The sequence below is a fragment of the Bos grunniens genome, chromosome 11, assembly GCF_055505025.1.
Source record: "Bos grunniens cultivar Pamir isolate PY7600 chromosome 11, Bosgru_T2T1.0, whole genome shotgun sequence".
NCBI classification, from domain to species: Eukaryota; Metazoa; Chordata; class Mammalia; order Artiodactyla; family Bovidae; genus Bos; species Bos grunniens.
Window position 1 is genome coordinate 38,582,222 of NC_141175.1, and position 14,193 is coordinate 38,596,414.

The 14,193-nt window shown below is 45.8% G+C and overlaps 1 protein-coding gene across 1 annotated transcript in view; it reads left to right on the forward strand.

Annotated features, from left to right (window-relative positions):
* Positions 1 to 6,356, forward strand: part of LCLAT1 (lysocardiolipin acyltransferase 1) — a 286,102-nt gene extending 279,746 nt beyond the window's left edge. The window contains exon 6 of the mRNA XM_086323628.1: positions 6,198 to 6,356. Coding sequence (XP_086179754.1) covers positions 6,198 to 6,274 — 77 coding nt within the window. The 3' untranslated portion in view covers positions 6,275 to 6,356. The remainder of the gene's footprint in view (positions 1 to 6,197) is intronic.
* The last annotated feature ends 7,837 nt before the right edge of the window (positions 6,357 to 14,193 follow it).

Consider the following 14,193-nt stretch of genomic DNA (forward strand, 5'->3'; position numbering starts at 1 on the left):
ATTTCCTTTCCCTGCAGAACCTGAGCTCTGCAGTGCCCCACTCTGTCTTCGGATCTTCCAATGAGCATCTGCTTGAAAGATTCACTCTGAGGGGAGCTCCCATCGCCAATCTCTGGGAAAGGGGTGTGCAGGACCAGAAGAGCCAGGTTGCCAGGACGGCAGTCATCAGGCTGGCGGCATGTCTATAATCTGACCAGACAGAGGGCAGAGGAGAGCAGGGTCTTTCTGGTCACCCATGTGCTTCCACATCACTCATTTCACTGATAAATTATATAAAGGGCTTCAGCAACTCCCTGTGAAGGGCAGGTTTCTGATGAGGTACTTCAAATGCCAGCTAGTAGGCCGTAGGATGTCACAGAATCTAACCTGCACTCAGGCAGTGCACTCTTCATGCCAAAATAGTTTTAAAGTAAATACTTAAAAGACAGCCTGTGCTCTCTTGGTGGTGTTGACTTGATTCCCAGGAGCCACATGGTGACTTGATGCCCACAGTCACCTCAGCCTTACATCCTCTCAGGTTCAAATCCAGGGGGAAAGAGCCAGAGAGACCCCTTCCCCAGTGGCTCAACACAAATTCTAAATTGGGTTGCAGTGGTATTCCTGAACCACACACTTGCCTGGAAATATTAGGTGGGTTGCATCTCTGGATTACTCACCACCTCCTAGAGCCAGGTCTGGAGGGTGTCCCCTTGGACCACAGGGACAAGGTGTTGGGGAGGGATGAACTTTAAGAAGATTGCTATTGAGAACAGGATAAAAATGATGCTGGATGGCCAGATGTCCACCTCGACTCTGAAACTTCGAAAACCTCCCAGTGGAGTCAGGAGGAAATTGGCACGGCTTCCAGCGAGAGTCGCAGACCCTGCACTGTGAGAGACACACAGGAGCTCGGCCGCCTTCTCCCTCACCCCAGGAGACATCGGGGAGCCCGCAGGTTCTCCAGAGTTGCACACAGACAACCTCATCAACAACTGGCCCCTCTGAGGACTTGAGTCATGACCTCCACCCAGATCACCTGGACTTAAGACAGTATGTACAGCATTTCCATGGGAAATCGGTGAAAGTATAGCTCTCTCCCTACTAGCCAATGCAGTCCTCTTTCCCCCAGCACTGCAGACACAGAACCTCACCATGTCACTCATCCCTCCCTCACCTGCCCTGACAGTCAAGTCATCACCCCCACGTGTGCCTTCCTCCTCAGGGGCAGCTCTTCATTCCTGTTACATTAAATCTGGCAAGTCTGCACCATCTACCAGCTCTCCCTGCTCCAGGAGATGATGCCTTTGTCCATAGGACCTAGCTGATATCCCCACAGTGCTAGTTTAATCATGGAACCCCACTTCTCATTGCCCTCAGTGACTTGCTAATGATGTCAGGCAGCCCAGACTCAACCTCTCTCCCCCTGTTCCTCCCAACCCAGCCTAACCTTGGGCCCAGGATTGTCCCCAGATGTGGACCTTCGCCTAAAACTCCCGTGCCCCCTGCCTTTTCCCACCTTCGCTCATAAAGGTGCTTCCTTCACAGCCCAAATTCAGTCAAGTCCCACTTTTTCTCTGAACCATTTCCTGATCAAGCTAGCTTGAAATGTCCTCCTCTCGTGGTGATACTTCTCTGCAAATCTTGCTTAGCTGTATTACATACTATCTTATGTTATAGTTATTTTTCAGTCCTATCACCTCAGCTGGATTATAAGCTTCTGGAAAACTAAGATAAGAATGTCTCATATTTCTCTTATCCTGAACAGTGTTTAGCCCAGCATCTCACCAATTCCTTTTGCACAGTAAATTCTAAACAATGATTCCTTGGAAGTCGTTCAGAAAGGATCCTGAACTAAACTCAAGCTGGGTACAAAATTTTATAAATTTAACATAACAAAAACAAAAATTTGAAATGCAAACACATCTACTTCTGGGAGATAATTAGCTTTTTTTTTTTTACATGAATCAAATCATTTTTGATTGATGGCATGATTTACCAAAATAAATGAGCATCCAAAGTCTTAAAAGCAGAAACTTGTCTCAAAATGTGCATCCTGAGGACATCCCTGGTGGCTCAGTGGATAGGACCCTCCTGCCAATACAGGAGACTTGGGTTCAATCCCCGGTCCAAGAAGATCCCACACACCACGGAGCAACTAATCCCATGCACCACAACTGTTGAGTCTGTGCTTTAGAGCCTGGGAACCCCAACTAGTGAGCCCATGTGCTACAACTACTGAAGCCCAAGTGCCCTAGGGCCCATGAGAAGCCCCCGCAATGAGAAGCCCAAGCATTGCAACAAAGAGTAGCCCCTGCTTGCCTCACTAGTGAAAAGTCCACACAGCAACAAAAACCCAGACAGCCAAAAATAAATAAAATTATTTTTTTTAAATGTGCATCCTTAAGAGTCTTGTCCAAATAATCTCACCTCCACCCAGCTACACCTATAGAGGAGAATTTTCCAATCAGTTCAGTCGCTCAGTCATATCCGACTCTTAGCGACGCCATGGACTGCAGCACGCCAGGCTTCCCTATCACCAACTCCCAGAGCTTGCTCAAGCTCATGTCCATTGAATTGGTGATGCCATCCAACCATCTCATATTCTGTTGCACCCTTCTCCTCCTGCCTTCAATCTTTCCCAGCAGCAGGGTCTTTTCAAATGAGTCCGTTCTTCACATCAGGTGGCCAAAGTATTGGAGCTTCAGCTTCAGCATCAGTCCTTCCAATGAATATTCAAGACTGATCTCCTTGAGGATGGACTGGTTGGATCTCCTTGCAGTCCAAGGGACTCTCAAGAGTCTTCTCCAACACCACAGTTCAAAAGCATCAATTCTTTGGTGCTCAGCCTTCTTTATGGTCCAACTCTTACACCCACACATGACTACTGGAAAAACCATAGGTTTGACTAGATGGACCTTTGTCAGCAAAGTATTGTCTCTGCTTTTTAATATGCTGTCTAGGTTTGTCATAGCTTTTCTTCCAAGGAGCAAGCGTCTTTTAATTTCATAGCTGCAGTCACCATCTGCAGTGATTTTGGAGCCCAAGAAAATAAAGGATTTTCCAATATCTAACATAATTCTTATGCATTGATCTATCCCCCAAAATGCACCGACCAAAAAAAAAAAAAAAAGATGCATGCACAAAACTCTCCATTGTAGCTCTATTAGTAAGAATAAAGTACTACCAACAAGCTAAATGTCCGTAGTAGGGAATGATTGAATACACCATGGTAAAATTATATGATTGAGTTCTGTACAGAGGTATGATGCACAGCTCCATGCACTGATATGAAATATTTCTCCAAAATACTATGTTAAGTGAAAAAAGAAAGAGAGAACAAGGTATATAGTTATGCTATCTTTTATCAAAAAAGGTGAGGCTACACACATGCTTAATTTCAAAGCTAATTCATTCAAAATAATTTTAACATAGAAATTATAAAAGTAAAATGGTAATATATGGGGGAAGGGAAGGAGCTTGATGGATGGGACTAGGATAAGAACTAGATTTCTTGTATGTACCTTATTTTATGCTATATGCTTGACTTTGGAACCAAGTTAATGTTTTGTATAATTATAAAACTAAATGAGAGTTTTGTAAAACTAACCACGACTCAGCACTTTCACTGTGGTGGCCCAGGTTTAATCTTTGTTTGGAGAACTAATATCCTGCATGCTGTGTACCATGGCCAAAAAAAAATTTTTTTAATGTTTTTAAATAAAATTAAATGAAAAATGTAAAAAGCAATTTCTAAAAATAAAAAGGAAAATTAAACAAATGACCCTAACATATCAAATTTGTGGAATAGCTACACGCAGAAGAACGGTTTCAGTTAATTATATATCCTTAACAGTATATATTTTAAGGCAAAAAGAATTTTTTAAAAACTTGTTTTTATCTTCATTTTGTTAGTAATACCAGTTTATTTTCTGAAATTATTGCATTTATTGTTAAATTTAAGCATATAAGTGATTATGGTAATGTTGCTAGAACCAAGATCTTCAGTGTAAAAGATATATAAGTATAGAATTTTAAAAGTTTCAATAAAATCCCCATAATCCTAAATTTGAACTGAAAATAATCTATAAATTTATGACATATTTGGTCTTGAAAATGAAACAGAAACAGAAGAGAGCTACTTGGTTGTCCTGTCCATTGAAGACGCCATAAATAATGGCCAACCATCGAGTAGCCTAGTTTCCATATAATGGAAAATCATTTTCCATTCAAACAAACCAGAGATTCTTGGACAAATGGTCCAGGACTGTAGAAGGTAAACCTGGACATCTTGAGATACTATTTCAAAAGCAAGGAAGTTTTCAAAGACTTTTGAAGTCAGTGATTGGGGCTTAATCTCCAAAACATACAAACAATTCATATAGCTCAAAAACAAACAACCCAATAGCAAAATGAGCAGAAGACTTAAATAGACATTTCTCCAAAGAGGATATGCAGATGACTCAACAGGCACGTAAGAAAGGGCTCATCATCACTAATTATTAGAGAAATTCAAATCAAAACTAAAATGAGGTACCATCTCACACCAGTCAGAATGACCATTATCAAAAAGTCTAGGACTTTCCTGGCGGTCCAGTGGTTAGAAGCCTTCCTGCCAAGGCAGGGGACACAGGTTTGATCCCTGATCTAGGAAGATTCCACATACCACAGGGCCGCTAAGCCCATGCACCGCAACAACTGAATCTATACGGTCTCCAGAGCCCCTGAGCTGCACCTACTAAAGCCCGTGCACCCTAGAGCGTGTGTTCTGCAACAACCAGGGCCACCGCAGCAAGAAAGCCACACATCGCAGCTAGAGAGCAGCCCATGCGTGCAACAAAGACCCAGTGCAGTCAAAGATAAACAACAAAATACAATTTTAAGAGTCTATAAGTACCATGCTGGAGAGGTTGTAGAGGAAAGGGAACCCTCCTACATTGTTGATGGTACTATAAATTTGTTACAGCCACTACAGAAAACAGTTTGGAGATTCCTCATAAAAACTAAAAGTAGATCCAGCAATTCCACTCCTGGGCGTATATTCTGAGAAAGTCATAATTCAAAAAGATACATACACCCAATGTTCATGGCAGCATTATTTAAAATAGCCAAGACAAGGAAGCAAGCTAAATGTCCATTGACAGATGAATGGATAAAGAAGATGTGGTGCACACATACAATGGAATATTACTCAGCCACAAAAAAGAATGAAATAATGCCATTTGAAGCAATATGCATTGACCTAGAGATTATCATACTAAGCAAAGTAAGTCAGAAAGAGAAAGACAAATACCATATGATATCAAATAATATTATATGTGGCATCTAAAATATGGCACAAATGACCATGTCTATGAAACAGAAACACACTCAGAGATACTATACAGAGAACAGATTTGTGGTTGCCAAAGGGGTGATAGGAGAGGAAAGGACTGGGAGGTTGGAATTAGCAGATGCAGACTACTCTCTATATGATGGATGAAAAAGTTCCTACTGTGTAATACAGGGAACTGTATTCAATATTCTGTGATAAACCATAATGGAAAAGAATATGAAAAGGAATATATATAGGTGTAACTGAATCACTTTGCTGTACAGCAGAAATTAACACAACATTGTAAATCAACTATATTTCAATAAAATCTTAAAAATAACAACAACAAAACCCGAAAAACCTTTGATGTCAGGACCGAAAGACTCAGGAGCCAACTTAAACAAGCTCCCACGGCTCAAAGAGGGACAGTTTGAATATCAGTAAGAGAAATAATTGAAATACAGAGAAAGATGTCAAGTGTGGTAAAAAGCCCAGAGTTAATGATGCTCAAAATAAATAAACACACATATTGATACATTTAGAGGATTCTGGATAACTAATTATTTACTCTGAACAGTGGTATCTAGAGGAAAAGAATTTAGCATTTAACCTTCCTTTCCTACATAAATTGTATCTCAAGCTAAGTATTTGATGAAGGAAAATTTCTCTCAATAGAAGTAATCCAGCTTATAACTGATAAAAACTATAGACTAAAAATGACTTCAGAGTCACATTAATCAAATGCAGTGGGTAAATCTTGTTGGGTCCTTTTTTGAGTAAATAAACCATAAAAATAAACTATGAGATAGTCAGTTACACGAACTGGATATTTAATGATCTTAAGGAATTATTTTTAGGTGTGAAATGGTGTGTGATTATGATTTTTAAAAAGTCTTATCTTTTGCAGAACCTGATGCAGTGCTGTGCTGTCTGGGGCAGAAAACGACTGCGCAGACCCTGAATGGGTGGCTCTATGTCTCCTGATGGTAGGAGAGCCTGCATTGTTCTGGTCTCTCTAAAGTGTGCCCTTGGAGTAAGAAAATGGTAAACAAAATTGCTGCCTTGAGAGATTTTAGGATCCATACTTGTTTTAGCTCTCTTGCTGATGACAAGAAGGCACAGACGTCTGGTGAAAGCTGGGCGTGGAGGGCTGGGGTCCTGTCTCGTCCCTCAGGACAGCAGGACTCTGAGTTTGGCCCTTTCTCTCTAGCCTGGGCTCGGGACCACCTTGGGATGCCTTGCTGCCCCTTAGCCTGTCCTGGGTCATCCAACTGCAGTGCAGGTTTCTCGGCAGGGCCAAGAGACACAAGATGCGCATGTGTTGGAATGCCCAGTGCTCTCTCCATCCACTCAACTCACCAAAGATACCCCTCCTTGTTGGGGGTCGGTAGGGGCACAGACAGCACCCTCTCTGGTCTGGTCTCCACATATAGGCTCTGCCTTCACCTACCCCTGAGGCCAGGGCCTGCCAACCAGATCACCTGGATCATCTTCAGAGTTTTCACACCTCCACCTGGTCCCACCCCAGAATTCTGACTTAATCGGTCAGGATGCCAGCTGAGCATCAGGTGCCATCAAGGTTCCCAGACAATACTAACAAGTGTCCAGTGTGTCCACCCTTCTCAGGCCCCACACAGAGGGCGTCCCCTCCCCGGGTCCCCACACCCTCATCTGTAAAATGAGCCCCTTGGTCTGAGATGCTCTGGATGAAGTTTGAGCTGATTTAATTCAGTAAATATTTATTATCTTCTCACTGCCTGTGGGGCCCTGCACAGAGGACAGAGCAAAGATGAGGGGGCTTTACTCTTTGTCCCTCCTGCCCACACACAAGCTTTCCTTCTCTGCAAAACACAAACCGTTTACAAGGTGTGAAGCCAACCAGACAGAAATGAAGAGGGTCAACAAGAGAGGGCATCTTGCCCAAAGCACAAACTGTTACCGGTGCCAAAGTCTGGGCACAGGCGGGGCTGGAGGGGCCCCACACGTGGTAGGTGAGCAGGGGCACCCACCCTCAGTCCGCTGCCCGGGGAAAGAGGCGTTGCAGATGGTAGCTAGCACTGCTATGTCAGAAACTGCCGTAAGATGACAAAGGGCCATAGCCCATAGGGGTATTTCCATCTCACAGGTAGGCTGAAGGGAGGGTCCGTCTTTCTTCACCTCTTTATTCTGCAAGACCTCTGTTGGAACCGGGAGGTTACCATGAGTGACCCACCCTTGCAGGGGATCGAGTGGCAGATTCAGTTTCCCCGTTGGGCCCTCAGAGCAGCAAGTGGATGAGGAAGGGGACAGGCTGCCTGGAGGGTGCATGCCCAGTGATAGGTGAGTTTGGGCCTGCAGCCAGATGCCAGGCACACGGGGCTTTGAGGAACCAGGTCATTCTGAGGAGAGAGGCCTGCAGCTGCCAGCTCCACCCTGCCCGCCCCTGCTGTGGCAATACCCTCACTGGTCCTGAGGAGCCATGGGACTGGCTGCCTTGAGGCCACCCATGACTCTACTCATGGCGCTAAATACAGACGGGGACCCCAGACTGGACCCTGGCAGGTTTGCCTGTGCTCTGTAAGTTAGTCAGCACTCCTGTAGGAACGTTCAGTTCCTGGGTTGGATGACCGTCCTCTGGCTATGTAAGTGTGTCAGATCTGGGGAGCTGGAGGAACCATGCTCATCAAAATTCTTTCCCTGCGGTCCCTGCTGCCACACTGTTTCCCAGATAACACATGGCTTGTTCATTCAGTCCCTTCCCGGCTTTATTCAGACACCTCGAGGCCTGAGGAGTCATCAACTTTTCCACTGCGGGCGTCTGTCATTCAAGCAAGCCATGTGCTCCCCACTCACTTTTTGGGAAACATCCCCACAGTCTTCCTATTGAGATGAGGAGACAAATATCAAATCTGGGAGCGGCCAGGCCAGTGCGTCACCTTTTCTGGCTGGATGAAAAGAAGGTCAGGGGATAGGAGTGTGAGGGGGGCTGCTCACATCCAAATGGGGGTGCTGTCAGGCAGAACAAGGGGCAGCTTCTGCTCACCACTTTTCTCTCATGGGCTGGGGGCCAGAAGCAGGCTGGTCAGTGATGAGGCCCGTGGCACCCTTTTCCCAATCAGAGGTGGGGGCAGAGGTTCCCGGACACCACGTGCTCTGAGGCCAGGGCATGTAGGCCTACTGTGTGCCCCTCACCATCTGGTGCAGAGCACATGCCCACTTTGGGCATGGGAAGAGGCCAAACCCTGTCAAAGATTTCTGCAGAAAACTGCCAAAAACCCATCCCCCTGTTCCACACACACTTTGCTTTGAATCTCACAGCATTCCCTGCTGGAAGCCAGGCCCCATGCACTGCGTCCACCTGTGAGATGTGGAACCTAAGACTTGCTCTAAGTATTCTGCTTCTAATCACACACTAAGGATGGGATCCTAAGATAGCTTTTTCTAGGGAAGCGTTACATCTGCGCTGTTGCATTTCTTCCCAAGACCAGTCGTCGCTGTATGTGAGCAAGTGTTTGGGGTTATGTGGCATGATGCTTGGGCTATGGATGTTGTGAGTCTGGGTTTAGCCCAGCCATGTAGGCACTGAGTCATCGTGGGCGTGGCCCTTAATCCTTTTGGGGTTTCTATTGCCATAATATAAGTACAGGAAAGTGCTTTGCAAACTTCTTGTCTGTGTGTGGATAGTGAGAGGGCTCATATTCTACGGCTGTGTGAGAGTGTATGTGTGTGTGTAAGTTGCTCAGTCATGTTCGACTGTTTTCAACCCCATGAACTGTAGCCCACCAGATTCATTTGTCCATGGAATTCTCCAGATAAGAATACTGGCTAACTGCTAAGTCACTTCAGTCGTGTCCGACTCTGTGTGACCCCATAGACGGCAGCCCACCAGGCTCCCCCGTCCCTGGGATCCTCCAGGCAAGAACACTGGAGTGGGTTGCCATTTCCTTTTCCAATGCATGCAAGTGAAAAGTAAAAGTGAAGTCGCTCATTCATGTCCGACTTAGCGACCCCACGGACTGCAGCCTACCAGGCTCCTCCATCCATGGGATTTTCCAGGCAAGAGTACTGGAGTGGGTTGCCATTGCCTTTTCCGTTGCTATTCCCTTCTTCAAGGGATCTTCCTGACCCAGGGATCGAACCCAGGTCTCCTGCAATGCAGGTGGATTCTTTACCATATGAGCCACCATGGCTGGTGGATGATAAGTGGCCACAGTACAGTCACAACCTTTACGGAGCACTTGCTTCTCACCAGGCGCTGTGCTGCACATCTTATGTGGGTTATCCTTTTGAATCTTCCCTGGCATTTCAGGGGACCATGCTTGGGTTTTCTATTGCTGGGTAACAAATCTCCTAAGCCCTAGAGACTTACAGTAACAACATGTACTCCCTCTCGTGGTTCTGTGCATTGCCCAGGCATTTCTTCTGCTTCACATGGTGCTGACCAGGGCTCTGGACCCACTGGACAGTCCTCAATGGCCTCAGTCACATGGCTGGCCGATGACGCTGCTGCTGGCTGGTGGGAGCTCAGTGGGGCTCTTGGCCAGGCCTTGTTCTCCTCCACAGGCCTGCCTGGGCTTCCTCAGTGTGGTGGTTGGGTTCTAAGAAGAGATGTCCTCAAAGGACCAGGTCCAGTGTGCAAGTGCTTACCGGACCCCCACTTGCTTCACCTGTGCACATGTCCCTTTGACCACAGCCTGTCACAGAGCCACACCCAGAGTCAGGATGGAAGGGGACTTCACCAGGGTAGTAGCATGCTGCACTGAGGGCCTCTGAGTAGGAGTCTACTGTAGAGTGGTACCTACTGCTCTCCTGCTTCACAGACAAGGAAACTGAGGTTTAGAGAGTTAAGTGACTTAGCCAAGGCCCTAGAGTCAGAGCTGAGATTGGAAAACTCAGCAGGTTTGGCTCTGGGGCCCCTGCATTCATCCCCGCTGTGTGGACTGTAAAAAGCAATGCTACCTGCACGCTTTTGCTACGTTGCTGCACCTCCTTTCCTCACCCCGGGTCCCTCCTTCCATTAACTGTGAAATCTTCCTTCTGGGAGCATCTTCCTCTCCCACCTCACAGTGAACTTAGATGCCTCCTCTATCTTCCTCCTTGGCTTCCCTCTTGCTCTTAGAACAGGGAGGCCATCCTCCTTGGGGCTGACTCAAGATGTGCTCAGAGGTCCTGGAGGCAGCAGGGGCTCAGGTTCAGCCAAGAGGCTGTTGTGGAGTGAGCAGGGTACGCAGATGCTGGACTGCATCCCATCCTGGGTCACAGCCTACTGGGGTCCAAAGGAATGCTGAGGCCACTGGCTCCATCTGGGGGTCCTCCATGGTGGCTGCAAGTCCCAGAGTTTTCTTCCTGACTTTGGAGCCCAGGCCCTGCCCTGCCTCTCCCTAACCTTGGCCCAGTCACTTCCCCTCTTCAGGGCTCCCACGATCACTGCGTCAGGATGTATGTTTGGCTGAACAAGTCCCTTTAAGAACTTCTTCTATTAGTAGATGCTGGGAGGAGTGAATGGGAATTTGGTCAAATCTAGTCAGAGGAAAGTGGAAAACTGACTTTCTCCAAAGAAGTCCTTACGCTCAGAAGAAGGGGATTGGAAAAGATAAAGGGGCTTCTGCACAGCAAAAGAAACAATCAGCAAAATAAAAGGACAACCTACAGAATGGGAGGAAATAGATGAAAATCATCTGCCTGGTGAGTTAATATATAAAATACATAAGGAACTCACATAATAGCTAAAAAATGGGCAAAAGATTTAAATGGACATATTTCTAGAGAAGACATACAAATAGCCAACAGGTACATGAAAAGATGCTCAACATCATTGATCACTAGGAGAAAGGCAAATTAAAACCATGAGATATCACCTCATATCTGTTAGAATGGTCACCATGGAGAAAATAAGTGTGGGTGAGGATGGAGAAGGGGAACCCATGTATATTGTTGGTGGGAATGTAAATTGGTTACAGCCATTATGGAAAACAGTATGGAAGTTCTTCAAAAAAATAAAAAATATGACTACCATATGATCCAGCAATTTCATTCCTGGGTATTTATCTGAAGGAAATGAAAACACTATCCTAAATACCTGCATTCCATATTCATTGAAAAATTATTTACAACAGCCAAGCCATGGAAACAACCTAAGTGTTCATCAATGACCTGAATGAATAAAGAAAATGTGATACATACATACAGCAGAATATTATTCAACCAGAAAAAAGAAGAAAGTCTTGCTATTTGCAACAATATGGATTGACTTTGAGGGCATTCCCTGGTGGCTCAGACAGTAAATAATCTGCCGTCAGTGCACAAGACCAGGGTTTGATCCCTGGGTCGGGAAGATTCCCTGGAGAAGAGAATGGCTACCCACTCCACTATTCTTGCCTGGAGAATTCCATGAACAGAGGAGCCTGGTGGACTACAGTCCATGGTATCATAAAGAGTCAGACATGGCTGAGTGACTAACACTTTGAGGGCATTATGCTAAGTAAAATAAATTGAACAGAGAAAGACAAATACTGTATGTTCTCACATGCAGAACCTAAAAGAGCTGAACTCATGGAAAGTAGAATGATGGTTGCCAGGGGCTGGGTGGAAATAGGGAGTTGTTGTTTCAAAGGGCACAAACTTCCAGCTGTATGCAAATAAGATCTGGGGTCTACTGCACAGCATGCTGACTGTAATTGACAACTGTGTTCTATATTAGAAAGTTTTTAAGAGACTAGATTTTAAATGCTATCACCACACACATAAAATCATAATTATGTGAATGGATAGAGGTATTAAGTAAACTTACTGTGGTCATAATTTTGTAGTGTTTTTAGATATAACTAATTTTTAGATATACACCTAAAACTTACATATGTTGCAGGTCAATAATACCTCAGTAAAGCTGGAAAAGGGGCAGACACAATCTGATCAGTAGCTCAGGTCTGCTTGCCCACTTACTAAGTCGTTCAGCACTTACCGAGTCTACACTGGCTGAGGTGTACATGGGGAATATTTGCTCAGTTTCTACAGCAAATAAACTGAGGTGCAGAGTGGTAGGAGGTGGGAGGAAGCTGGGCCTTGTGGGCCACAGTGTAAGATGTACATTGCACATTGCTTGTCTACTGGAGAACTGTCACACTGAGTTACGTGGTGAATAAAGAGATCACACTAGGGCTGTGTGAAGGATGGACATTGGGGTTAAGAGTGGAACCAGAGTGATGAGCTTGTGAGGTCAGGGCAGGCCACCAGATGAAGGCATCTGTTTGCCCTACAAAAGGGAGCACCAGCATCTCACATTCCCCTGCCTTCTGCCAAACCTGCTCTGGAATCTCTCCTAGATTTTCCTAAGGCCTAGTGACTTGGCCCACCCTCCTAGCCACTCAGTCAATGTCCTGCTGCTGCTGCTAAGTCGCTTCAGTCGTGTCTGACTCTGTGTGACCCCATAGACGGCAGCCCACCAGGCTCCCCCATCCCTGGGATTCTCCAGGCAAGAACACGGGAGTGGGTTGCCATTTCCTTCTCCAATGCATGAAAGTGAAAATTGAAAGTGAAGTCGCTCAGTCATGTCTGACTCCTAGCGACCCCATGGACTGCAGCCCACCAGGCTCCTCCGTCCATGGGATTTTCCAGGCAAGAGTACTGGAGTGGGGTGCCATCGCCTTCTCCAAATCAATGTCCTGCTATGTGTCAAAATCTGCTTAGTGCAGATCCAGGCAAAGACATGTGCTCTCAGGCCCCAGATCCTGTCCTAGCTCCCACAACTGGTTTCGGCCCACCCACCTTTGGCAGATATCTTGGAGACACACACTATGGCTAGTATCTCTGAAATTCTGGGCAGCCTTAGAGAATTAAAGGTGGGGAAATGTCCGCATTTGCAAAACGTCCCATGATAGAGCAAAGCCTTCATGGGGCACCACAGGTCCAGTTTAAATGCTGGCTTCTTTCCCCCTATCCTTTCTCAAACTAAAGATAGAAGGCTAAGAACCCTCTGCTTCCCTTGGAGCCCTAATACTGGTGTTCACGAATTAGCTAACACCATATGATAAGTGAAGCCTGGCTTGGCATCCCTGCCCTCATTTGTACCCTTGACATTCACCATGACTTGACCTCTGGTGCCAACAGCTCTTTTTCCTGCCTGCCTTGTCAGTAAAGCTCCAGCTTGAGTTGCCTGTCTTCAGAAGAGATTGAAAGTCATTCCATTCTCAGGGTGGAACTTTGGACTTTTCCAAAGGGGAAGTGTGTGCTGTGAAATGAGCACAGGCTCTGAGAACAAGCCAGTTTGAGTTCAACCTCAAAGTCATCATGGAGCCACTGCTTGAACCTGGGCAGAGCTCAGGGCTGCTCAACCTTTCTGAGCTTCTATTTCTTCAACTGGAAATTAGGGATGATAATGCCCGGCTCAGGGCCACCATAAGGATGATAAAATCCTGAGTGTCAAACACATGATACACTGTAGGTGATGAAAACACATCACTTCCTGCCCCCCATGCTGGTAGCTAATATGGGCTGGCTCTGCATCTACCACCATGCATTTCAGATTTATCCCCATAACTATAATTTGGAATGCATGCATTATAGAGGTTAGTGTGAGCTGCACATATGCAGTGGTCTCATTTTCACTGTGAGGTGGAATAGTTGACCCTTCTAGAGTGGCCTGCAGTTTTCTGAACTGAATGTCACCTCCATTCAGTGGTCCCTGTGGAAGGAAAGCACAGAAAGACCCTCTGATCATCTGGTCCAGCTGTTTCATGCACAGATGGGAAGACAGAGCCCAACAGCAGATGAAGGTTTACCTAAGTTTATAAGTTTATAGAGTAAATAGTGGCAGAGTTGAGCTAGGACTCAGGATTTCGATACTTGGATATCCTGGTCTCCAGGGAAGCCTTTATATGGGCTTGGAAGAGCTGAATTGATGGATTGATATGAAATGGGACTGAACT